The following is a 27,362-nucleotide window of genomic DNA, read 5'->3' on the forward strand; positions in this document are numbered from 1 at the left end:
TTCTTAGTTCTATTAAATTTGCTTATTTGGAAGATTTAACTAAAATACCAGGAAATATTTATGTATTAGAAACATTAGGTTTTAGTGGATTATATACACGAAGAATTGATGGTTTTATAAGATTACAAAAAAATTATAATAATACAAATGAACAATATTGGAAAACAATGACTGGAGTTCAAACATTACAAATAAATTCATTTGCCTTCGAATGTATATTTCGAATAGATGAAAATATATTAAAAAATTTATTTAATAATGAATTTATTATATTTTCATTGAAAAGTAATGAAAGTTCAAAAAATATTTTTGAAATTGGTTTAAATAAAAAAAGTCAAATTATATTTAATACAATGCCGAATACAAATAATAGTAATACAAATAATAGTGTAACAGCAGGATGCGATATGAATCCACCAAGAATTGATACATCTTGGATGAAAATAATGTTATCATTCGAAAATGGTTATTTAAAATGTTGGATCAATTGCAATCGTATTTATCCGAGAAAAAATTTTCAATATAATGGAATCAAAATGACAACACATTATTTTTCTAATAAAACATCACAGATATTCCCTTTTAGTGTTGGATACTTTAAGAATAATACAATTAATAACAATTTCAGAAATGTCAGCTTTTTTAAAATGAAAAACTAACAAAATAATTACAAAAATAATTATTTTCTTTTTCTTTTAAAAATTTCAGTTGGATATTCGAAAAATGATTTTCTATGTTGGTTATTGGAGATCACATGAACCGAATTGTGCAACCCCAGCGAGGAAAAATTAATTTGATAAAAATAAAATGTTAAAAATGAAAAATTTTAATTTCAAATTTTTTTTTTAATAAAACAATACCAAAACATCTACATGACTATTTATTCAAAACTTAATTAGGCTATTCTTAAAGAGTATCGCCTATAAGCACTTAAAAGACACAAGGATATTTCACTTTACCCTTAACGTTGTAATTGTGTCGAAATATGGAGCAAAATGGAGAAGCATGGAGAAGCTTAATACTAAGTATCGATGCTGGATTTTTTTCGAAAATTTAAGAATATTAAAAATTTTAAAATTAGTTATATTGGATAAGTTTGACTGATACTTATTATAAAAAAGAAATAAACTCGGATATAGTTTCTAAAATAACAAGCATTTCAAATATAATTTTTTGGCGAAATTTTTGCATATCAATCTATCATTTTCTTTATATATCTTGGCAATTTTATTAAAAATTTAAACTTCTTTTTCTTATAGAGAACTACGTCTTGTTCTAAATAGCGCCCTCCTGTGATTGACTTGTCTAGCATTCTCGCCACCTTTTTGGGGGCGTCAAGACGACGATAACTTTGTGGTATGTTGTTAAATAATATTTTGACAAGCCTATTTTTATTTATTCTTCCTGCATGTTCCCTCCAGCAACGTCTTATATGTCTTGCCCAGTGAACTACATCTTGCAAATCACTTTGTTTTCTGAGGTCGGCGCTTCTGATTCGATCTCTGAGAACTTTGTCAGTTATTTGCCGTAAAGTTTTCATTGTCACTTAAGTAGCCGCTTGGCTATTGAGGAATCTGTTCGGCATTCTAGGGTGTAAGTTTCCATCTGGTAAAATTTGAACAAAAATTAATTATATGAAAATGGCTTAAGATTTATAACACTAAAGTATTTTCGTTTCGAGAATTTTGTGGTAGATTTTTTCATAAATGAGATGATAAACTATCGAATATAGTTAAAGAATTTCATAAAATATAGAAAATCTGAAAAACCCTTTTTAATGTCATTAACGGCTTGTACGTCTATGCTTTTCTTAATAAAGAGTTTCTATATTCCTAACATTTCATTTATTTTAGAAATATACACGCAAATATCAGTAACTTCTATCACTCCCATTATTTTATTTTTTTCTAATATCCCAATTTTTTATTTTCTACTAATTTTTCTGCTTTCAATAAAGCCAATCGAGCCGTAATATAGCGTATTGGTTTCGATTTCAAATAAATTAATAGCAAAAATCTAAAAGTAAAAAAAAAAATTTTTTTTTCATGTTTACTTCTATTCCGACGAACCTCAAACGTCAAAATATCCTTTTCAAAGTAATACCAATAATTGAAATATTTAGTATTATATTCTCGGAAATTTACAAACAGTAAATATTTCTTTTGAGATTTTTATAATTCATTTTTTGAGAAATGGCGAACATAGTTTATAACTTGACCTACTTTTTCTCTTTTTTATAATATTGTTTTCACAAATATAAGAGTTGAAAAAAATATTAAGGATATTTTTGATCCTTGAAAATTTTTCCTTTATTTTTTTCTTGACGACTATGTTCATATTAAATTGAAAAAAATTTTTTTATATTTCTGTTATTTGTTATCTCTAACAATCATTCGTTAGTGGTCAGTACAGTACTTAATGAGTAATAAAACAACGAGACCTTTTGGCAAATTTGTTTTAAAGCTTAAAATGATAAAACACAAACAATAAACCAAGTCATTTATTTCTCTCGGAAATTATAGAATTAGAAATAAGGTGAAAGTAAAATTTCTTATACTGCATTTAAAGCAATTGCTGGTCCGAAATTTTTCTTTCTTAATATTAATTCTCTAAATATTCTTATACAATAAATTCTGCAATTAAATAGAATTTAAATTTTATTTAAACTATGCAAAATTTCATGGAAATTTTAAATATGTTAAAAATGTTTCTGACATTATAAACTGAAACCTGAATTAATCGATTTAAAAAAAATACGGATATCTACAAACTCGTATATATCAACTAATAACGTTATTTGGGTTTTCTATATTGATATTCGTGTATGAAATAAATTTAATGTTAAAATAAAGAAAAATTTTCTATTAAAAAATATTTTTTATATAAAACAAAATATTTGCCTTAATTTGAAAAAATTTTCTGTTATATATGCGTAAGAATCTTATGACTAGCGACGCCGCTATTAGAGTTCGAATTTCCCTAAACTAAGACATTCTATTCTAAAGCGAAAGCTGTATATATATTATGTGCAATATTTGGCTATAAAAAAAAAATTTCCTAAAAAGGTGCAAAAATATTTTTAAAAGCCTAAACAGTATGATCGACGAGACAACAAAACCTTCAAAACTTTGTATGTGAGCATTGAAAATGGATTATGGACGACTGAAAATAGAAAATTATTCTTCGGATTAAAAAAGAAAGAAAAATGAAAAAGAAAGAGAAAAGAAGGAGAGAGTAAAAAGAACAATTTCATCGATAAGCGATCGTAAAAGCCTTAATCAAGACTTAAAGATCTTTAAGAAGTTTATTTGTGTCCTCTATGATTCTTACGTTAATTGCCTTGTACAGCTGTAAAAGAAAAATGGAAGAAGATATATAAGAACATATCGTGAGATTAATGCTACAACTAGATAACTCGGAAATATTGGCTTAGAAATATTTACTTTTAAAGACTTTAATTATCTAAAAATATAAAATTTTCGAGTTAACTAGTTGTAGCAATAAACTCACGATATTAAATTATACATGGAATGTCTGTGGCAAGTCTCTAAAAGATTAATTAAACCTCAATTTATTTCTAAAATATAAGATAAATATGGGTAAAGCGGATCCAACGATAACTGCATTTAAAATTGTTGTGTAAAATGATTCAGACTATAAAGTATTTTATAAAACGTATATATACCATATATTCATTATGAATCGGAGCTCTTAGTAAGAATAAATAAAGTTGGGTCAAACAAATAGTTTGTATTGTAGCAATTTTCCCTTCAACAAGTGAAAATACTGCTTTTAAATACGATTGCATATATTTAGGATGATGCATATATGCAGTCTTTCAAATAAAGTAAAAATTAATATAAAGTAGGGTTAACATAATGCTCGATTTTAAGGTTTAATTGTTTGAGTTAAGAAAAATAATTATATTTTGTAATGTCATGGAATTTACCGTTAGCTTTTTGCGTATATAAAAATTTGAAAAAGTTTGCAGTTTCGGAAATATAAGGTATCAAAAATTCAAATTTTACAAATTTCCAGAGGCGATAACTTGAGAGGGGATGGAAATGGAAAAAACTTTTCTTCTAACGAAATGAAGCATTTATTAGTGTCTAAAAGCACCTAAAATTTTACAGGCAAGCTTCTACAGGCTGGGGTCTAAAAGAAAAACAACATCAAAAATTTGGAAAAAACGGACTTTAGGTAACGGTAAATTTGAATGGCCATTTTGTTTTTCTAAAGTTTAACTATAGTATACCGCGCTAGGGGAAGCAAGCCACTGCAACAAATAGTTAAAAAAGGCCATTTTTACGGTTTTGGGGGTGGGGTATAATTTCTAGAGAGGGGGAAATATGTAAAAATTTTCTTCTACAGAAATAAGTTTCTAGTAAAGATCTATGAACGTATTAAATTTCAGCTTTCTATCTTCAAGGTGTAGAAGTTTTGTAAACATGTCCACGGACGGACGGACGGACGGACAGAGTGAAACTAATAAGCACTTTTATCAAAAAATTTTTGGAAAAGTGCTAAAAAGTAAAAACCTTTGTAAGGTTGGTTGAATTATTTTTAATTTTCATTGACATAATTTAAATTAACATTTGAATATAGTTGGGTCAGAACAATGGCTTATAATATAGAACTTTTTCCTTCAACAAGTGAAAATACTGCCTTTAAAAATAATCAACGTATACTTACTTAGAAATTTGCAAAACCTTACAGTTTCGGAAATACATGGGGTGCCAAAATTTAAATTTTGCAAATTTCAAGAGGCGATTACTTTAGAAGAGATGGAGGTGGAAAAAAGTCTTCTTCTAACGGAATGATTTATTTATTAGTGTCTAAAACATTTAGAAGAGATTCTGTTTTTTTAAAGTTCAAATATGGTATGCCAAAGGTAGAATAATCCAGTCATTACTTTTCTGTGTTTGACAAAATTTGAAAAATGTTTATGGTTTCGCTGCAACAAATACGGACGTACAGAGTGAAATTAATAAGCACTTTCTTTTAAAATTTTTTTGGAAAAGTACTAGAAAAATTTAAAATTTTGTAATTTATGAAAAAGTAGGTACGTGTGTATATTTTTAAAATATTTACATAAAACTAAAATTGTAATAAAATTAAAAAATAAATATGAAATTTTGTAGAATAAATTTTGGGTTTCTAAAAAATAAGGAATAGCTATGTAGTTATAATCCCGATAATATTACAGAAAAATAAATATAGAACGAACTTTAAACAAATAAAAATTTTTACAATCCTGTTAAATATTTTTTTTTATTAAAATTTATCTTGTCTGTTAAAGTTCGAAAATATTATTGAAAAAGCAAACAGGAAATGAAAAATTTAAAAGTAAAACAATAGAAAAACTTGTTATGTTTGAATGAAAATAGTTTTGATTTAGGTATAATATAGTTTTTGTTATGCAACATTTATAAATACTTAAGTATATGGAACCGAAATCTAAATTTCTGTAATACTATATTTTTATAGACTATTAAGAAATTAGCACAGCTTACACAAACAGAAACCTACTAATAATTAACTAATAAGAAAAGTTGTGAAAGAAAGAAGGTCAAGCAGAAGGTCGACAACTACTAAATTCTACATGTAAATTTTTGGAATTTTTGGGTAATTTTTGATTTATATAAAATGGAAGATTACAGAGATAATAGCGTATATTATATTATAATTTGTTTACGAGAAATTTAAGTTTAAGTAGAATAATTCTGGTCTATGCATACATGAAAACAAAAAAGTTATTCTCTTTTATAAAATTTACGGATATCCAAAGTGTACCTACACGAAATAGAAAAAAAATTTAAGTGTACACTATTATGTTACCTTACATCTCAAACGTATCAGGTTACCTTACATCTCAGGATACAAAAGTATCTTGCTGTAACACTGCTGTTAATCTACAATTTAGTAATATACGTAACTCAAATAAACACTCCACATAACTGAAATTTTTTTTTAAAGTTACATACGAAATGGTAATTTTACAATACCATACGAACATAAATTAGTTGAAAATTAATAAATTATTAAATTATTAAAAATTTATAAATTATCATATTATGAAGATATTATTATCTGATATTGTGTTTTCATTTCTGAATTTAGGTTAAAGTTATATAATAAGTATTATTATAGAAAAATACTTGAATTGTAAATGTTTTAGAAGTTCAAATAAAAATTACTCAAATAAAATTAAACCGAATCTAGTATAATAATCCTGCATGATAAGGAATTTCAATTTCAGGAATGAATTTTTTTTGTTTATAGTATAAAGAAATAATTATAATGTAAAACTATAATATGTAATTATTCTTTTCTATAAAATTAAATAAGTTCATATAGATTTGTAAAATTAAAAAAAAAATCTAATGTGGTCAGCAAATAACCGACCGGAATGTGTATTGTCTAGTTAGCAAAAGTGATTAAAAGAATAATTTATAATGTTCATAAATTCTACATAATTCTTCTAAACACTTCTTGTCAATTTTGAGGAAGTTAGTAAGGCTTTAGCTGACGTACCCAGAAAAATGTAAATTTTGGCTTTTAGTAGTAGCATAGTACCACCCCAATTGCTTGAAAAGTTTTTGGCAACAAACAACCAGGATTCAATTATTAAATTTCAAGAAATTTAATCAATTAGTTCCGTAAATATTGTAAAAATGTAAAATCGACCGCTAGTTGAGTCGAAAATGTAAAATCGAGCCGCTAGTTATAAATTCATTATTTTAACACTCCGAATTTAAATATTAAATTGCAAGGAAATTGGTTGATTGTTTCTCTTTATATACGCAAAAATGTAAAATCGGTCTAATATATTTATTAATCGGTGACATAGCTGAAATAAGTTCACATATCAAAATTTCATCAAAATTAGTTCAGTTAAACTTAAGATAAGCGCGTGCAGACACAGACCGACATCTCTCTAAAAAATAGTTTATTTGCGCTTTTCTACCATAACAAAGTATGCTTCCATCGAAAACTCAATATGCAAAATTTGGTGCCATCACATAACCTTCTTAGTTGTATGCAATGCGGTTGGTAAAAATTAGAAAAGAAATTTGAATAGTAGCTATATATATACAGAAACCGAGTTTTATAGCAATAATAATAGCAATTTTATTTTATAAATTTTGTGTTCAATGTCGGTACAAATATTTTACATTATCTTTATAATTTCAAACCAATATGCTATAACATTTAAATCACAATGGCATACCGCAATCAATAAAAATGCAAAGTTTTTCAATATATTGAAATGCAACAAAATATCCTTTAAACTATATTCTTGGAAATAAATTTTAAATATTTACAACTATTTTCCACTATACTTAATCAACTTGAGTACCTTTTTATTGTTATATAATATAATTTTCATTTGAAAATAGGGAAAATATACACACATTAATTCAATCAAATACACGTACATATATATTAATTTAAACATTTTCAATTTTTGAAAAATTCAATAATAAAACTCTCGGAAATATTTATTCAAAATGACTTTAATTCTTTGGCACTACATGATGATTTTAAAGCAATATTGTTCTAGGTTCATTTTAAATATTCTACATTTTTCATTTAATTGGTTATATAAACGTGATGAATATTATGGATGAATAGTGGTTCACAGGTGTGAGTGAATAATATAATAATTATACTTCTGTAATAATTATTGACACTCTTCTTAATATAATATATGGTTAACTATTGAGTATATCGGATGTTGATATTACACATTATGGCACAGTTAAATTTTTATATTTTGACATTCCATAGTTAAAACCGAAATAAATGTGGTCAACCCATATCACACTTAGACTACTCCGGTCTCGAGCAAACATCCGTAGACATCTCTCAGAGAGTTGGAAACACTGAGGAAGCCTCCCCCAAACCTCTCCTGGTGGCCAGAGCAGGACAGTCATACAGACTATGTATGACCATTTCTCCATCACCCCTGTAGAACCTACATAAAAAGCAGTCCGATTACATAACGAAGCCGGTACGAATCCGATTTCGACTCACCCCTGGCAGCTCTGAGGGGTACTTCCTTGGTGCAGATTGGACCACATTTTCGATATTTTAAAAATTACTTAATTATAATTTTGGATTTTAAAAGACCCTTGCTAAATTTTATATAAGAAAGATTTACAGAATTGGAAATTTCAATTGAATTTCCATTAAGCTTGTACTTTATAAATAATTTTTTCTAATTCAAATTAAATTATTTTTATAATAAAAATATTTTCGAAATAAAAGACTAATGGTAGAATTTTGATAATCTGTTTTAAATTTTAATCAATATTTGAAATTTTAATATTAAAATTTGTACAAAAGCTTTGAAAACTTTCCATTTTATTTCTGTTTTGCTTTAATTTTAAAACGAATACTTTTTTAAAGAATAAAGGCGAATAAAGTTACAAAATGTAATTAAGAATTTTTTTTTAAAATTCCGATTTTAACATTTCAGATCGCAAATCTAAATTTCTATTTCAATAAAAGAGGATATAGAGAAACCCTAAAATAAAATAAAAATGAACCTTTTAAATTTGAATTATAAAAAAAAAATGTAAAACAAATTTTGATCGAATGCCATTCTATGTCATCAATTTCTAATTATAAAGGTTTTCTCTGTACACACAAAAAATTCAATGAAAACAAAAAACAAAAATAGTCACACTAATTGAATTTTAGGTCATTTAATTTTATTTTAACAATCTATTCAATATTTGTATACTAAAGGTATACGATAGATCCTTTGTTAAAGAAATCAGATACAAAAAAAAAATATTACCATTAAAATCCCGAAAGAATCTAAAAGATCTTAGATTTAGGAATGATAAAGTTTTCTACGGAGTTAAGTGACCCAATAACATACATGGGTTTTAATTAGTGTTATTTTTGGTTCGCCACGCAATAGAGAAAATCACTGAAGATAACTTTGTATAATAATGCTCTACTCAAAATTATTGAAAGTCTTAACCTGCCTGTGTTTGGGCAGAACTTTTACTGAATTCTAAAATGTGTTTTTGTTTCACTTTTTTTATAAATGCCGCTAATTCCTCTATTCCCACCCGTCCATAGTCAATCTTCTTACACAAGCCGTTTGAATCATACTAAACTTCAATCTATAATTCGATATTAAATAAATTATGCGTTTCTCTGTTGTATAACATTAAAGTAACTCAATGAAATCCAATACAAATAACCACCTTTGTAGATAAGAATTTTTATCCACATCTCTGGCTCTGCCATCTCTGGATCATAAACTAAGTAACAAGATTATAATATATTTCAAAAGTTTATTATAGTTCGAATGATTGTAAAAAGGTTTTTTTTTCTCATCTAAATCATTTTCCCTTTAATGAGTGTATCCCAAATATCTATAAATTCATTTTATATTTGATTAGTTATTGTGTAATTATTTTTACATGTACGAAAGGACCTATAATACACACGTATTTTATGTATGTAAATATATACACAAATATTAGTTATTTTTAGAATTTTTATATGAATTTAAAGTAAATGTCATTTAAAGTAGCACATTTTTTTTAAATAACGGTAAATGAACCCTATTTACCGTTATAATCTTACAATAACTTATCTTTGAAAGATTAACAGAAAAACAGCTTTTATTTACATTTAGTTATTTTACTAATATTTAAATTAAAAAATTAATTTTTAGGAAAATTTTTTTTTAATTTTTGAAATTCATATTTTGTATAGTAGAATTTTAATAGAAAATTTTTGGTTTATTGAAAAATTACTAAAGAAAAACCAATATTTTTTATGTTAATAATATTAAAGCTTATACTACCTAACCTAACCTAGCCTACTTAACCTAATTAAAACGAGTAACTTACTGTTAAAAATAACTATTGATTACTTATAGGTAGTACGCATTCTCTAACTCCTACACTACTCTCTCTTAATTATTTTGTCCCTTTGTGGTGTGGACATTTTGAATTTTAATTGTTCCTTAAATTTTAAATTTTAAATGTCCGTCTGTTATAACGATATAACAGGGGAATATGAAAAAACATACACATACATGCATTATATGCATATATTTTTATTGGATCTGCTTAGAAGTAAAAACAATATTAAAAGATGTATGAGATTATGGGGGAGGTGAAAACAAATTTCATTCTAGGGAAATGCGGTTCTAGCAGGGACAGAACAGAGTGAAATTAATAAAAACATTTTTTTTTTTAATTTTTTGGGAAATCTGCTAATAATTTTTTTTAAAGAAGAATTAAATCATTAATCCGTATATTGATTTTATCCCGTTTTTTTTTAATTTTATTTTGGCAATTTAAAAGAAAAAACTTTAATTTTTTACCAAAAAAACTTTAATTTATTTTACACAAAAAGCAAAAGCCCGTAAAAAATTTTTAGTATATTTTTTATTGTAATTACAATAAAAATTTTAAATCAGTTCTGAATTTTTGTATAAGCTTTAAAATTTAAAATTCTTGAAAATAAATTTTATGCACAAAATTTCTACACTGAAGGCTCGAAAATATTAAGTTGTATTTTATTAATGTTTGATTTAATCACAAGTTTCATAACTAATATTTTATTAATTAATTTATGAGCTTTAAAAATTTTATAATTAAAAAATGCATACTAAAATATTTCACTATACTTGCCATTTGTTTAATCACAGATTGTTAGGTTGTCAATAGCAAACTTATATGGAGAACAAAAGAAGTATGAAATTAATTAAAAAAAACTAATATAATAGTATAATTATTTTAAATAATTCATATTATAATACAAATAATATGGATGTAATAATAGGTGTACTAGAAAATATTACAAAAGCCATATGGTCAAATAAATTATTATTCTCACAGAAATTTTTTTTTAAAAATTACTGTGAGAATAATTTCTTTTAAAAAATATAAAACTATTTTACATTCATGCATAAATCATAAATTTGGGTAGAAGAAAAATAACATCATTCATAAATTATTAAAACATACGTACATTGTTTGTATGTACATGCACATATTGCAATTCTTATTATCAAAGTGAGAACCAGAACAAATGTAATTATATAATTATTATTATGTACATAAATGAATGAAAGTTTGAATAATAAAATAATTTAGCAGGTTTTCTTCTATATATTATTTTGCTTCTTATATTATTTTCTATAAGATTAGTCCACGTCTTTTGCAAAAATATCACTTTCATTCATTACTTTCATTTTTTTTTATTCATACAATGTTGTATAGGCTTTCCAAAGAAATTTGGTACGTCCAACTACTTTAGATAAAAATATAGTGCAGGTAACATAGAAATACAGTGTAAATAACGACAAGTATACACAACGAGTGTAAATGTTAAATAAAATGTGGATGAAAAATGGATATTTTAAAATAAATTACCGCAAGTAATATAGACTTTTTTTGTTCTTCTTATTCAGTTCGCAATTGTATGGGCCATTAAAATCCCGGAAATGTAAAACTGTGCATAAGAAAAGTTTTACATTTAAAATGTAGAATTTTATCAAATAACCAAAAAAAAAATATTTCTTCTTTACTCCTACATTTATATAAATCTTGGCCAAAAATATTTATTACATTCATCATCATAATTATTAAAAAGGTCATCAAATTATACCTTGTATTGAAATTTATCCAGTGTCCTAATTTATATTCGTATTTTTTATATTTTAATGTGACATCTTCCATTTTTTTTTTCTAACTCCCTTCAACAAATTTAATGATGAAGATTAAGAAGTACCAGATTTTGTTTTTTATACGTGAAACTGAAATTATAGGACTTCTTTCAGAAATTATGAAAAAATTCTTACAATTTAATAAATTGTTTATAATGTCATTTTACTAAAATATTTTTTATTGCTACTACGCTTTTAAAACTTAGGCTAATGGAAAAAATTATCTATTAAGCTATATAAAAACCTTACAAAAGATAACTACCTATGTACTCGTAAGTGTACATGAATATTTTTCCAAAATATACTTTAGTATGATTCCTTTATTAATGGTACAGTATTGCGAGTAGATAACCAATTGAACTAATTGCACGCACACCTTTAATTTTGAAGGATATGAAAAGTTTTTAATATTATAAAAGACATCCTGTTTGTGTGATTAAATGAAAATATTTTTTCAAAGTTTAAATTTTGTGTTTTGATTCACAAAATATCATCTACTAATCTAATGTTCTGAGGCAATTATTTTTGATACTTAAACAGCTGGTTTTCGCTTAAGTAAAATTGTTGAAGTTAAATTTCTTTGCAACAGAATAATTTTAGGAAATCATTATGTATAGGAATGTCTCGCTTTTATTTACAGCTTTTATAACAAACTCCAGTTTAAATAGCAATTTTTATTTTTATTCTTCATGTGATTCCTGCAAATAATAAAGCCTACAAACAAATAACCAGTTGTTTTTGTATAATGTTTAAATGCAACACGCTTAACCTTATTATCTTCTATTATAACCACATTTTTGTAATTCGCAATTTCCCAAGCATTCAAGTAGGTAGCGTTTTATAATGTTAACAAATAATTTTCTAAAAGGATAAATTCCTCTATTTGAAGTTGGGATTAATTTTCGGTATTCTATATCTTGATTCTTTTCATAACTTTCAACATTAAATTAACCGTGAAGTTATAGGCTTACAAAAAAAACACTTCATACAGCCACTTTCATTCGTTTTTCTTTAATTTATTTTCTTCTTCTTCTTCAACACCATCTAATAATGATCGCCAATACAAGCAATTTTAAAGTCAAAGTAAAATTAAATCTAAAAAAAAAGTTGTAATTTTTTTAAGAACATAATAAAGGTTAGAAAAGAAAACAAATTATTTCAAATCATTGATTCCATTTTCATTGTTCATCATTTGTTATAGGATATAGGCCCAAGAAAAATCTGTATTAACTCAATCGTTTGTTCACAATAATTTACCAAAACAATAAATATTTTTCTCAAGCGATTCCTTTTATCTTTTACAATCGAAATTTTTCACTAATAAAAATTAGGATTTTTAAGGAAAATATAGATGAAAAACGAAAACAGGTGAACGAAACCAAAGTGAACAAGAAAAATTATTGTTTTTTTTTTTTTCAATCAGGTGGAGTGATAGTGAATGCGATATTTTAAAGACACAACTTTTGTAAATTTTGAAAAGAAATTAAATTTATTTCAAACCTGATATCTCCTTTATAAATAATTACTCGTCCTACAACACCTAAATATAGATGTGTATATGAAATTTTAATAATCTAATTTAATGCCCTATAAAAAACGAGTCTTCTCAGTACAGACAATTTTCATTCTAATAGTTAGGCACCTACATATTGTTAATAAATAATGCAGCACCAAAGTTCCCACGGTTCTTCAATAGCAAATCTACGGTTTCCAATAGCAAAAAATGATTTTTACAGTGACAATTGCAATCCAAATAAAAGTCTTGTAGGAATAATATTATTCTTAATCTTATACATATGTACATATGTATATCTACTTACCGAGATTTGAGTTGTTCAAGTTTCTCTAAAAAAACAAAACAAAAAATTATTATTTGTATTAGGTATTAGAATTTCTTGTTTAATTTAGCTATCTATATATATATGTATGTAAGTACATATGTATGTACATACTTGCATAGCAATCTGGAACTTGCTTTCTTGACAATGTTATTTTAACTGGAACTGAAAAGTGGATTGGCCCACCTATCGAAATCTTAAACTATTTTCCACTATTTTCTTTATTTTATATTTGTTTATTGTAGATTTTATTACTGCAAAAATTTATTCAATAATCTCAATATTCTACTAACTGCAAAAATATATAAATTATTCCAATAACTTTCTTGAATACAATTCAACTTTCAAAACAACAGCTTTTTAAAAAAAAAATAGGGAGGTCACGATGTACTGTTTATATGTGTAAGTATCGATATTCTGATATTTATATTGCTTGTATCGAAAACAAAGGTTCGATTATATAGTATCAAGTAAGAAAATTTCCCAAAATAAGAGTAAATCCACTACAATTATATTTTCATGGTAGCCATACAGTGATTGTCAACTTGACAGCATAATAAAATATTGAAACTGGAATGGAATAATAAAAACGAAACGGTGACAGCATTCATTTCATTAATCATTTTAATAAAAATCAGAATTTACATTCATATACACATCCTTACTTATTAGAGTACTTAAAGTTTTTCAACTTTAATAAAAATTTTGTTAAAATTTGAAGAAATGGCTGATCCAAAATTTGCTAATTTACCAGGGATTGTAAGTTTTAATTGATATAAAATCAAATGCAGGTTTTTATTTCAATTTTTAGGCATATGACCAACCTGATTTATACGAAACACCCGATGTACCTGAAAATGATACAGCGGAATATTACGAAGAAGAGCAGCCAAACGATAGTATTGAAAGATTGCATATTTCTACAAAAGATTCTGCCCAAAAATTCCAAGGAAAAAATCTTGTTGGCAATGTAGATTTTTCAGACAGTATTATTAAACGTCATCGGAAGGGATATGATGCTTGGACAAATGAATATGCTCTAGTAGGTGAAGGTGAAAAAGAAACACCAATACAAAAATGTCGAAGAATACAATGTGAAATTAATGAATTGCTAGATGAAATAACTGCGTTACAAAATGATAAACACGTTTCAAAAGACGAACAAGAATCTTTTGAAGCTGTTGTTACTGTAATAAATACTTCGAAAAAAGTTTTGGACAGTTTACGATTGGAACAAATTTTGGGAAAAGAAGAACTCGCTCTTGAAGCTGACCAAGAATTTAAAAGTTTGGTCGAGAAAATAGATGAATATAAAAAGAGTGGAATTCTAACTGAAACTAAACTTCCTCCTATGAGTTTAGCTGAATCAACTCGAATTGCACAATTGGAATACGAGCTGCACAATCTTGAACAATTAGTTGGTGCTAAACCGGAAACAATAGCTCGTTTAAGTTCCACATTTGGAACAACGAATTTAATTGATATTGTCCAACAATTAACAACAAAAGCGGCTATGTTACAACCAAATCAAATAGATTTGATCGAAGCTCGTCTAGGTAATGTGTTAACAAAATTGGATACCGTAAAAGAGAAAACTGCTGCAACAAATCATGATGTTCAATTTGATCAGAAAATTTTAGAATTATATGATATTGCTAAAGAAACTGAACCTATAATACATGTTCTGCCTGATATTATAGAAAGAATGCAATCTTTAGAATCTTTACATAAATATGGTAGCTATACCCAAGAAATATAAAAAAACAAATTATATTTTTAACTATAATTTTATTTCAGCTACCAACTTTACTAAGATAATAGCTGATTTAGAAGGAACTCAAAATTTAATTACGAATGGCATAGCACATAATAAGATGTTACTACAAGGTGTTCAATCAGGCCTTGCAGACAATATGGAAACTATTAATAAAGAAGTGAAGCGACTGGAACAACGAATGGATGCTATAAAAAAATGAATGTTTTAGCCTTAAGCACACTTTTGAAATATTTTTTTTTTATTATTTATTGCTTAAAATACTTATTCGCAGATAAACAGAAATACATAATATATTAACAATAAATCGTTTCTATCTCATCCGGCAAAACTAGCGTGTCATTCATTTTAGGAAACAATCAATGGTTCCGAAAGATCTAACTGAAAAATTTTTATAGGAAACAATAACGGTAACAAAAAATATCGTGAAATAGGAGATAGCAAATCGTTAAATGCAAATTCATTTATTTAATTTTAATTTCATTTTTAATTCTTTCGAGAATTTTAAAAAGAATTAGTTGATTACAAGCGCAATTCACATTACTACTAAAAGATAATCTTGACATAAGAAAAATGTCAGTCGTGATTTTAAAACTTTGAAATTTAGCAACGACATCAACCGATTCAAAAGAAGTTTCGTTAAATTTGTTTTATCATAAACGCAAACCTATTATTTTTGTAAAGCAATATTCATATTTAGTTATATGAAAAAATACTAGATGTCTCTATTTCATTTTCTTTAAAATATTTTCAATAGAATGACATTTTGTAAATAAAAATAAAAAAAAATTACCGCCAAAATTCTGAAGTATTTTCTATATAGCCTTTCAAATTTAGAATTGAAGTAGGAGCTGGAAACTTTTATAATTATTGTTTTAAAATTAAACAAATTGAGAATTTTTTATTTCTTAGAACAGAATATATTTTGAATAATAATGGCAGATTCGCCTTGTAAGAAATTGTTTTGTTAAGGAAACAACAATTGAAAGAATATCTTTTCAGCTCTTCCTCGCGCAAAGAGGCAAAAATTTGATAAACAAGGACGTTTTGCTGCTTTACAAAAACTTAAAGATCTAAAGCAACATGGACAAAAGCATAAGGCAGAATTAAGTGAAGAAGTTCAAAATGTTTATGATCTTGTTGACGAAAAAGAATATTTAAAAAGGACGTCTCATTTAGGAAGTGATTGGATTGAGGATGGTATGTTAAATATAATAAACTACCTAAAATATTGTGCTAATTGAATTTTATTTTTGGGGAAGATGGTACTGGTTACACTGAGGATGGTCGAGATATTTTTGATGATATCGAATCTGATGATTCCAATGGAAGGGAAAACTCCAAAGACAAAGGGAAAAAACGTAAAAAAAATGCAACTCTTGGACCTCTGAAAAACTCTCACCGCAGTTTATTTACAAAAAAAGTTTCGAAACCGAAAAGCCAGAATGAAAATTTAATAAATCTGGAGAAGGATAATGCTTTAGCTAACATATTATGCGAAATGGATACTGGTGAAAAGAATAATACAATAAAACCTAAGATAATCAAGAGAAGCGATAATCATAGCGATAACATAAAAAAGCATATGGATGATTTCATTAAAACTTTGACAAAAGTTTCAAATGAAAAAGATGAGATTGCAAAAAGTGATGACGATAAAATTGTTGAAAGTATTTTAAAACCAAAGGCAGTACCATCAGTTGCGAAACCACTGGAAACACAAAATGAATTAAAGCACGATAACAATTTAGATCCAATCACATCTAAAACGTTAGTTTCACCAAAATCAATGGAGGAAGATTCCATGAAACACAATAAGAATGATAATTTAAAAGAAAATGATACAAAAAATTATGAAGAAATGTTTCAAGATTTTATTCCTCACGATGAAATCTGGGATGAACCAAAAATTGAGAAGAGTAATAGCGTTGCAACAACTAACGCTGAACAAGATGAAAAAGAACTGAAGGAATTATTGAGTAATTGGGAAAATGCGTGTAAATTTGAAGAAACCCCCGAAACTTCTGATAATAAAACCGATGACATAATATGGGAAAAGCTTGATAAAACTTCTCTCAGGTTTTGGTACTGGGATGCTTGGGAAGATTTTGTTAAAAGACCTGGAGAAGTGTTTTTATTTGGAAAAGTTTCTCTTGAAGATAAAACAAAATATAACTCGATTTGTGTACATGTTGGAAATATTGAAAGAGTCTTATATTTATTGCCTAGGGAATATGTAAGTTTAAAGAATAATCATATCACTATATGAACATTCTCATTTTAGCACTACGACATGATAAGTTTAGAGCCGACTAAACAAAAAGTTACCTTAACAGATGTTTATAATGAATTTGCTTCTGAAATTGCACCGAAACTGGGAATAAAAGAATTTAAATCGGAGAGAGTTACAAAAAATTTTGCTTTTCATTTACCAGGGGTTGATGTTCCTGAAACTTGTGAATATATAGAAGTAATTTTTGTTTCTGCACATACTATGGTGCTAGTATAAATATTTTATAAATATTTTAGATTCGATACGATGGCAAAAAACCAACTCCAGATTTGAAAGCGGTCTATAAAACTATATCATATATATTTGGGACAAATACACCATTTTTGGAAACATTTTTGCTTGAATGTAAAATTAAAGGACCTTGTTGGTTGACTCTCAACAATTTTATTATAGTAAACAATCCCTTAAGTTGGTGTAAAGTTGAAGCATTTTGTTCGTCATCTTCAATTAAACATTTGGAGGAAAAATTAATTCCACCTCCGCCAATGACTGTGATTGCGCTAAATATTAAATCTGTGGTTAATCCTAAAACCAATAAAAATGAGGTTTCAATAATTTCTTGTTTAGTCAATGATAAGTTTTATATTGACAAACCACCCAGTAATCAATTATTCAATAGACATTTTTGCGGAATAACTCGTCCTGCAAATTTAAGATGGCCATTTGATTTTCACCAAAAATTTTCTAAATTTAATTCAATCAAAGCTTCGAAATTTGATTCCGAGAGAGCTTTATTGAGTTGGTTTTTAGCGATTTATCAAAATATTGATCCAGATTTAATAGTTATGCACGATGTTAACGATTGCCAGTTGGATTTAATTTGCGATCGGGTATCTGCATTAAAAATTCCAACATGGTCACGCTTTGGGCGTTTAAGATTTTCACAAAATATTGGAAAAAAGTGGAAAGATTATTTTAATGGAAGAATGATTTGTGATGTTAAGACATCAGCGGAAGAGTTGATTAAATCTAGAAGTTATGACTTAAGTACACTATGTCAAACTATTTTAAAACTGAAAGAAAACGAGAGAGTAGAACTATCAAACGATGATATTATTGGAATGTACCAAAATAGTGAAAGTTTACTGAAATTTATTACATTGATAATGCAAGATTGTTCGTATATATTAAAGTTGATGTGTGAAATGAATGTCTTGCCTTTAGCTTTACAAATTACTACCATATGTGGTAATTTAATGTCTCGAACCCTGCAAGGTGGAAGATCTGAAAGAAATGAATTTCTTTTGCTTCATGCTTTTTATGAAAAGAATTATATAGTACCTGATAAAAAGAAAAAACATTGGGAAAATTCTCATGCACAACTAGAAGAAGATGACAGAAATGTAACAGTTGACAACAAAAACAATCAAGGTAAAAAATGTTGTATTTTAAATGTTCATGTTAATTTAGTTCTTGGATCTAGGGGCAACAAGAAAGAAGGCAGCATATACTGGTGGTCTTGTCTTAGAACCAATAAAAGGACTTTATGAAAAATATATTCTGTTAATGGATTTTAATTCCTTGTATCCAAGCATTATTCAGGAATTTAATATTTGTTTTACAACTGTTCCTGAGCCAGAAGTACCTGGAGAAATTCCTCCTCTTCCAGAATCATCTATAGAACAGGGAATTTTACCTCGTCAAATTCGTCGTCTTGTCGAAAGCAGGAGAGAAGTTAAAAAATTAATGGCAAATCAAGATTTGGATTCTGATTTAAAAATGCAATACAATATAAGGCAATTGGCCTTAAAATTAACTGCAAATTCAATGTATGGTTGCCTTGGATTTGCTCAATCTCGGTTTTTCGCACAACATTTGGCTTCATTGGTGACATTAAAAGGCAGGGAAATTTTAATGAACACAAAGAGCATTGTACAAAAATTAAATTTTGAGGTCGTGTACGGCGATACTGATTCCATTATGGTTAATACAAATTCAACAGATTACGAACAAGTTTTTAAAATTGGAAATAGCATTAAGCAAACAGTAAATAAAATTTATAGACAAATTGAACTTGATATCGATGGAGTTTTTAAAACACTTTTACTTTTAAAAAAGAAAAAATATGCAGCAGTTACGATTTCTAAAAATTCTAAAGGAGAACTGGTTTATCAAAAGGAATTTAAAGGATTAGATATTGTCCGACGCGATTGGTCTCAAATAGCAATTATGGCGGGTAAAATCGTTTTGGAAGAAATACTTTCAGACAAACAACATGATGAAAAAATTGAAGCGATACATTCACATTTAGAAAAACTTAAAGAAAATATATGTAATGAAATATATCCTTTGCCTATATTGACTATTACAAAACAATTGACAAAAGCTCCGAAAGATTATTCTAGTGGGTTATCAAATTTGCCTCACGTAATAGTAGCTCTTCGCATGAACGAAACCAAAAATAAACGGTATAAGAAGGGTGATATGGTGTCGTATATTATTTGCGAAGATGGCACGCAAAATGCTGCAATGCAACGAGCTTACCATTTAGATGAACTGAAAACAAATGAAAACCTTAAAGTTGATATTAATTATTATTTGGCACAGCAAATTCATCCAGTTGTAATGCGTTTATGTGAACCATTAGAGGGAACAGATGGCGCTCGAATTGCTGAATGTCTTGGCTTAGATCCAAAGAAATTTAGAACAGGACATAAGTAAATTTTTTTTCTTACTTGTTAAATTTTGTAGTACATAAAAAATCAATACTAAAAAAAAATTTTTTGTTTTTTGTAGAACTCATCAATCAAATGAACCGGAAATTGGTACTGGTGAAGCTGTTACTAAAACATCGTTACAAAAGTATCGTCAATGTGAAAAATTCAAATTTATTTGCAATAATTGTAAAACTGTGAATATTATTGCTTCAGCTTTTAGACCTCACGAGAAAACCTATATACCAGTTTTACAAAAATGTTCAAATGTAGATTGTAGCACAGCTCCATATCAATATTTAGTTTCAATACGTAATCAAATGATTTTGTCGATACGTGAATTTATTAAACGTTTTTATGATAATTGGATGATTTGCGATGAGCCCACTTGTAATAATAATACAAGAAAATTATTGCATGTTGCAATTAATAATCGTCCAATATGTTTTGTTTGCAATACTGGAGTTTTAATAAGAGCGTATTCTGAAAGAGATCTATATAATCAGATTAGTTATTTTCAGTATATATTTGACTTAAGTAATCATGAGCATAAAAGTAAGAATGTTTTTTTGATTTATAAAACCAAAAAATTTATTTAGCATTAAATTTTGTTTTCTTTTTTTTTGTTTTAGATGTAACTGTACCCGGTGATGTTGAAGTAGCTTACAACACATTGAAAGAAACCGTTGATAATATTTTAGAAAAATCAGCTTATTGTACTATAAATCTTAATAAGTTGTTTGCAGATTTAAAACCGTCAAGTCAAACTGATGTAATTCCAGATAAAGATGTAAGCGTCTAACAGTTAATTAATTTTTTTTTGTATCATGGTCTTATAGTTGTAGAATTAAGAACTCAAAATATTTTACTTTTTAATAAGTTTATGATTATCTTATATTTAATAAAAATTTAAATAAATTTCGAAAGAATTATTATGTATACATTTATGCATATTTATTTATGCATTTATCTATTTTGATTTTGATCAAATTAAAACTTAATAAATATAGCAAATTTCAGATTTGTTTCCAATATTCAAATACTTTATATCTAGGTTGGACTATAACGCTATTGATAAGAAAATATTTACTTAAGCTCTTGCAAGATTTTTTTTATATCCACATACCATTTACTGCTGTATAAATTCTTTGCCTCATTTAAATCCATTGGTATTTCTCAATATTATTAATTATTTCTCAATATTTTTATCTTAAACAGGCTATATGATCAAAATTTTGCATTTATTAAAGCTTATATCTATTCACTTTTCTCAGTTGCTATTATCTTTTTTCTAATAATTTTTATATTAAGTAATTTTTTTTGGTTTTATTAGAGTTCAAATAAGAAAATAAAAAAAGTAGATCTTTTCTTTGTCAAGTTTTTATCTTCTTTATTCACACAACTTATTTTGATATAAAAAATTTGTATCCTTAAATTTAAAAATAGAGGTCAATATTGAGTAAATCAATTATACGATTATTATTAAAGTAAATGTACAGATTTTTTCATAAATTTAATATATGTCCATAAAAATATGACACGTATGGGGGTTTACTAAATTTCTTAATAAGTACATATACTTTAATATTATATAGTATACGAAAAAAAGTAGCAATACAAATAATGTGGTACAAATTCCTGTACAATAATTTTAAAATTACAAAAATATTGTAAGCAGGAAGAATAATTTTTTCATTAATTCTTTTAAACAATTACTATGATAATTGTACTAATGAAGAAATTATTACAAAAAAAGTAGGTTATTTGGTTTTCACAAAAACTTTTGACCTTTCAATCATTAAACTATTGCTACTGTAGTATAAGGAAAAACAACAAAATTTAGATGTAATAAAATAGTAAATTTTGTATAGAAAAAGTAAAAATTATGTATAATAGTAATAATACCGTAAAAGTGAATAGGTTAAAGCCGCCTATGCTCTAAAACTGAACCGTTTAAAGCCTAGCATCTTAAATGTTTGTTTTACATTAATAAAATATCGAAATATACGGCATTTACTTTAATAGCACGAATTTAAGATAGACATTTTTTCATATTCCGTGATATTTAATTCAATGGTACTGATACGAGTATAAGTAAAGAAAATGAAAAACTTTCGGAGATTTGTCACACTTATCGGTCTACTTTTTTGATCTTTCACTTGCAAACGATAGAAACAGGAAATTAAGACCGTTCAACCAAACAATAATCAGTTCACTTGTGGTAGATAGAACAGTTGCGTAAAATATGAAAATGCTTTATAAGCCCTTTACAACAAGTCAGGTTGGTTAAGAGGAACTGCGAGAAAAAAAAGTTTAAGAAAATTAACAATACGGTGTGAATTTAGATTTTAAAAAAAACACATTTATTAAAAATAATACAAAGATAACTTACTGAATTCAAATGGTTACATCCGTAAAAATATGCGGATTAATTAAATAATGCTATAGTTTTTATAAATATTTTTTAATTTGCGATATTACAAATTTTGACCTTTATATAATACTGATAATGTTTACATATTATTATTAAGTTTTTCATTTTGTTTTTCACATTTCTCCAAATATTTTTTTTTTGTTTTTGAGTTCATTTGCAGATTTTATAAGTGAGCACTAATAAAATCAGACGAAGTATTTTTTATTTTTTTCATCCTATTTAATACAATAATCCTTCAAAAAAATCCTCAAGGCTTATTTTAAAAAATAAGGCTAAAAAGAAAGAAAAGAAAAAAGAATAATATAAAAAATTATATTTTTATTAAATTTCATTCTTTTCTAAGTATGTTTTTTGTTAAATCAAAGGTGTATGATTGACGGCAAAGTCATCGTCCTGTAACACGACCTTTTCGTTTTTCATTATTTTACTTGCTTTCTTTACTCTTTTGAATTCCCTTTTCTTTTTTTCTTTTTTTATCTTTTTGTATCGTTTTTGCTAGCATAAAAATATGACAAAATTAAGTTATAACAAGGAAAAATTCATAATTTTTTTTTGGAAAATTTTCATCTTTTCAGGTTTGAAAATGAAAAATTTGTTTTTTTTTTTTTTTTTTTATTACGTAGCTACTTGAAAATTTTATTTTTTCACTTCATTGTACACATATAAAAAGGTACATTATTTATATTAAGTGTATTTTGTATGTTGTTCTAACACGAGTAAGCACAATACCTATTACGTTAATATTTGCATATATACATACATAAATAGTGTTCATGTGCAGGATAATAAAAAAAAAAGGGTCAAGATATCAGTTGGCTTTAGAATTATTGTTTTGTAATCAAGGCATTCTTTATTCGTGTATTTTAAGGATGTTAAAAAAATAAAGGACTTAAAGAAAAAAGAACAAAAAATACTCAACAACTAAAAAGAACATTTTATATAAGAATTGCCTATAAGAAAATTTAAAGTTTAAAAAGCTTGAAGAACAAGAATATTATGTAAATAATTCAAAAATATTTATGTAAAAATAAGATTTTTTATTATGATCCTAAGTGGATTGATTTATTTTCGTTTAAAAATAATTGTAATATATTATAGATCGATTTAATATTTTAATAGGAATCTTAATTTTGTTTGGTAAATATATTCACCCATATTCGATTACTCATGTCACTTGAGGTACAAATGAGATATTGAAAAGTATTTTGTTTTTTAGTATAGAACTTCGAATTTTTTAATTGATTTTATTTAGAAAATTAAAAAAAAACATTTTGAATAACAATTCCCAATCACATCAAGTTATGCGACTAACAGAATATGGATGATTGTAATTGTGGACTATTAGAAAAAGAATTTTAAGTCTTTGCTGATTAGTTTTTAAAATAATTTAATATAATATTTAATTTAAATTCCTTGCTTAAGGAATTAAGCTAAATGCATATTGAAATTAATAAATAATTTTAATTAACACTTTTTCATTCATATATAATAACTTGTATAACACTTGGGTTATAACTTGTTCAAGGCAGTTCAAAATATTTTGAAAACAGTTTTCTTCAAAATATATTGAATTTCAAAATAGTTGGACTATAGGCTAGTCAAATAAAGATGGATAGACTAATAAAATAATTTTTTGTTTTTCAAAATTTTTATTCGATAACTTGATGTTGGATGTTCATTTTATGGTTCTTATAATTTGAATATTCTTAAAAATTTCAATAAAAAGATATGAAGTGGAAATAAACGTAAAGAAGAAAAGACCAATGAAGTTGAAATTAAAAAAAATAAAATAAATAAATAAATTTTAATTTTTTTTATAAGTACCATTATGTATGTTTATATTTTACGTTAAAATTATGAATAATTGAATAGGTTTAAAATTTAATACGAAATATAAAAATATTAAAGAATAAGATGAAAAAATGAAAACTGAAAAATGAAGTTTTAATTTTAATTTTAATATCTAGAAAAAATTTACATACATACATCTGTATATATATATATATATATATTTTGTTGAAATAAACATCAAAAATATCAGGTTGTTAAAAATTCGAAAATTAAAGAGAAGAAGGTTAAAAGAATGTTATTTACTTATTATATCTATATTTGTATTTTGTAAATTATACTTGTCTACAAATTTAACCATAACTTTTTTATAATTCTATAATATATTTTATGTATTTTGCGATTTTTTGTATAAACATGAAATTTTCATTAATTTAACCGCAGCCCTTTTTATGTTTTTTATTCTTTTTTTTATATTTTTTTTGTTTTAATAAACAAAAAATTTTAATTAATGGTTCTAATTTTGTATTACGTATTAGCCATATTATTTATTAATGTTATTGTTTTTTTCTTTGTTTTTGTTTTAGCTTTGTTAATGATTTTGCTCTTTATGCAGTAACCACATAATATGTATGAACATGTTTGGAATACCTATTTTTTAAAGATTTATTCCGAGGCAATTGAATACGAGTATAAGAAGATTTAATTTTCAAAGCTGCCCTATTATAAACAATAATTTTAAATAGTTTAGTAAAAAACGAATATCAAATATTTTTAAAATCGAAAATATTATCATTTATTATACAAAAATTTTTTAAATTTACTTACATATGAACTTAAAAACATAAATATGAAAAATCTTTTCTTTTGAAGGCGCATCCATATCCTTATTGTAGATCCTTTTTTTTTTTTGAAGATGTGAAATGAATACTTTCATAAAAAATTATATGATACTGCATATTTATTATTGTATAATTGAGGCGCTCAACAGATTGGTGACCTATGCAACATTTCTTTGCAAAAATGAGTTATATTATGTTCAAATAGATCTGTAATGGCTTAAAGAATTGTTCTATATTTTCAAAATACTTAGTTGACTCCTCTTTTCAATCTATTATAATATAAGTACGTTTTTGTGCTTTAACAATTTTCTTAAAAATTAAATATTTAAACATTTCAATCGCAATTTACTCGAAATATTATTTTTTCAAGTAGGCCAATAATATACTGAGCACCTCAATTGTAGTATAATATTTTGATTTTTAGAGTAAGTAAATATTTTTCCTAGGAGGAAATATTATATTCTTAAAAAGTCAAAAGTTGAAATTAATAAATAGCATAGTTTGATTAATATTAATTGATTTAGTAGTTTAGTAGCTTAGTTCAAAGTACAAAGTTTGAAATATATTTAAAATATGATATTTTTATAGTTTATTAAAATTTTGAAATTTTAATTATTAATACGAAATTTGTACTTACATAAACTTACTCGTATATATTTGTGTATATTATGTCTATATTTTCCATGAAAAATTAACATTTTCATAAATCACTTTAATTTTCTAATTATTTATTAATTTAAATAATAATGAAATGACCAACAATTTATTTCTGCTTTTCAATAATTTGATGCCTGCCAACAAAATTGTTTATATTTTCAGTTAATTTTTTCCTAGAAAGCTATAATAAATTATTGATATTGACTAAAAAAATTGTTAAATAGGGTGTATCTAGAATTAAAGAAAAAAAAGTGTGAATAGTAAATTGTTGAAAAAATATAAAATGTAAATAATATAAAACATACAGGGTGGACAATTATAAGAAGAAAATGGGAAAATACAAAACAGAAATGCTACAAGAGGAGAAGGGATGGAATACCAATTAACTATGATTTTATATTTTATGAAAATATTGTTTAGTCGAATAGTCTGATTTAACAAATAGAACTCTATACAGTTAATATTCAATTAAAATGAAAATTACAAGTATTTTTGTCTTATGTGAGATAAAAGGAATAATATTTTCGATAATTACATACATTTTTAGGTTTTCCCTAATGTGGAATTTCAAATAATAAAAAACTATACTAAATAACTACACTATTTTTTTTGATCAGGAAAGCAAATATAAATTTTTTAATATTTTTTGAACTTATAGGAATTCATCTGTATTAAATATAATTAGCTATACCTTTTACTAGCTATTATAACTAGTATTAACTAGTTCAATATTGTATTAAATTTTTTGCTCTCCTGAAAATCTGAGTTTCTTAGAATAGTTATTAATTTTGAAATTATTACATAATTGTACATAATACATAGTATACCACAATTTAGACTTAACTTTTTTTTGAAAATTCAAAGTTCAAATTCAAAATTTTTATTAAGATATTTGAAACTATACAATCAATTTAAAATTGACTTCAAAATTTTCTTTCTATAATTTTCATTTTAATAACAAAATTTTGTAATAAAATATTATATAATATGTTTGTACATAAATATTAAATAAATAAAGAAAACTAATAGATATGAGAATGATATGATGGGGAAAATTTATTCTTTAGACATTCACCTTACTTGCAAAGGTATTGACCTCAAAAAATATTTCACCCCAAATCCGTTTTAATTGCAATTAACCTTGCTAAATATTTATTTTATGTATTTTGATATCGAATGATTGATGACAAATTTATTAATTTATTTTAGTAGCAATATGATAACTAAGTGTATATATAATAATAATTAGTACTTCAAAGTTTATAAAAAGATTGTGTTAGATAAGAAGATTATAAAATGCTCTTGTTGCGTAATATTGCTAATATAAAATGAAAATAAAAGTATATCCGGAAAGGAAGTATTCATATTTTATTATTTT

The 27,362-nt window shown here is 25.6% G+C and overlaps 2 protein-coding genes across 3 annotated transcripts; both read left to right on the top strand.

The window, feature by feature from the left end:
* Window positions 1-14,167: 14,167 nt before the first annotated feature.
* LOC129609724 (dynactin subunit 2) lies at window positions 14,168-15,623 on the top strand. The gene is made up of 3 exons (XM_055521834.1): window positions 14,168-14,301; window positions 14,354-15,278; window positions 15,340-15,623. The coding sequence occupies exons 1-3, from the start codon at window positions 14,266-14,268 to the stop codon at window positions 15,516-15,518; spliced, it is 1,140 nt and encodes a 379-aa protein (XP_055377809.1). The 5' UTR covers window positions 14,168-14,265; the 3' UTR covers window positions 15,519-15,623.
* Window positions 15,624-16,129: 506 nt separating this feature from the next.
* Window positions 16,130-25,196, top strand: LOC129609551 (DNA polymerase alpha catalytic subunit). 2 transcript variants are annotated; one of them, XM_055521529.1, is made up of 9 exons: window positions 16,130-16,267; window positions 16,319-16,516; window positions 16,579-17,552; window positions 17,601-17,786; window positions 17,846-18,980; window positions 19,033-20,266; window positions 20,346-20,818; window positions 20,896-21,053; window positions 25,073-25,196. In XM_055521529.1, exons 1-9 carry the CDS (start codon window positions 16,252-16,254, stop codon window positions 25,079-25,081), a joined length of 4,383 nt encoding a protein of 1,460 aa, XP_055377504.1. In that variant the 5' UTR covers window positions 16,130-16,251; the 3' UTR covers window positions 25,082-25,196. The 2 variants fall into 2 exon arrangements, with proteins under 2 accessions (XP_055377504.1, XP_055377503.1); XM_055521528.1 differs by lacking the exon at window positions 25,073-25,196 and having other exon boundaries at window positions 20,896-21,187.
* The last annotated feature ends 2,166 nt before the right edge of the window (window positions 25,197-27,362 follow it).

Source organism: Condylostylus longicornis, unplaced genomic scaffold (genome assembly GCF_029603195.1).
Source record: "Condylostylus longicornis isolate FDR11 unplaced genomic scaffold, ASM2960319v2 ptg000040l, whole genome shotgun sequence".
NCBI classification, from domain to species: domain Eukaryota; kingdom Metazoa; phylum Arthropoda; class Insecta; order Diptera; family Dolichopodidae; genus Condylostylus; species Condylostylus longicornis.

Coding starts and splice junctions, on each gene's coding strand:
- LOC129609724 (XM_055521834.1), top strand. CDS start 14,266: ATGGCTGATCCAAAATTTGCTAATTTACCAGGGATT. Junction 14,302..14,353: donor TTGCTAATTTACCAGGGATT/GTAAGTTTTAAT, acceptor TTCAATTTTTAG/GCATATGACCAACCTGATTT. Junction 15,279..15,339: donor AGAATCTTTACATAAATATG/GTAGCTATACCC, acceptor ATTTTATTTCAG/CTACCAACTTTACTAAGATA.
- LOC129609551 (XM_055521528.1), top strand. Junction 18,981..19,032: donor TGACAACAAAAACAATCAAG/GTAAAAAATGTT, acceptor TCTTGGATCTAG/GGGCAACAAGAAAGAAGGCA. Junction 20,267..20,345: donor AAATTTAGAACAGGACATAA/GTAAATTTTTTT, acceptor TGTTTTTTGTAG/AACTCATCAATCAAATGAAC.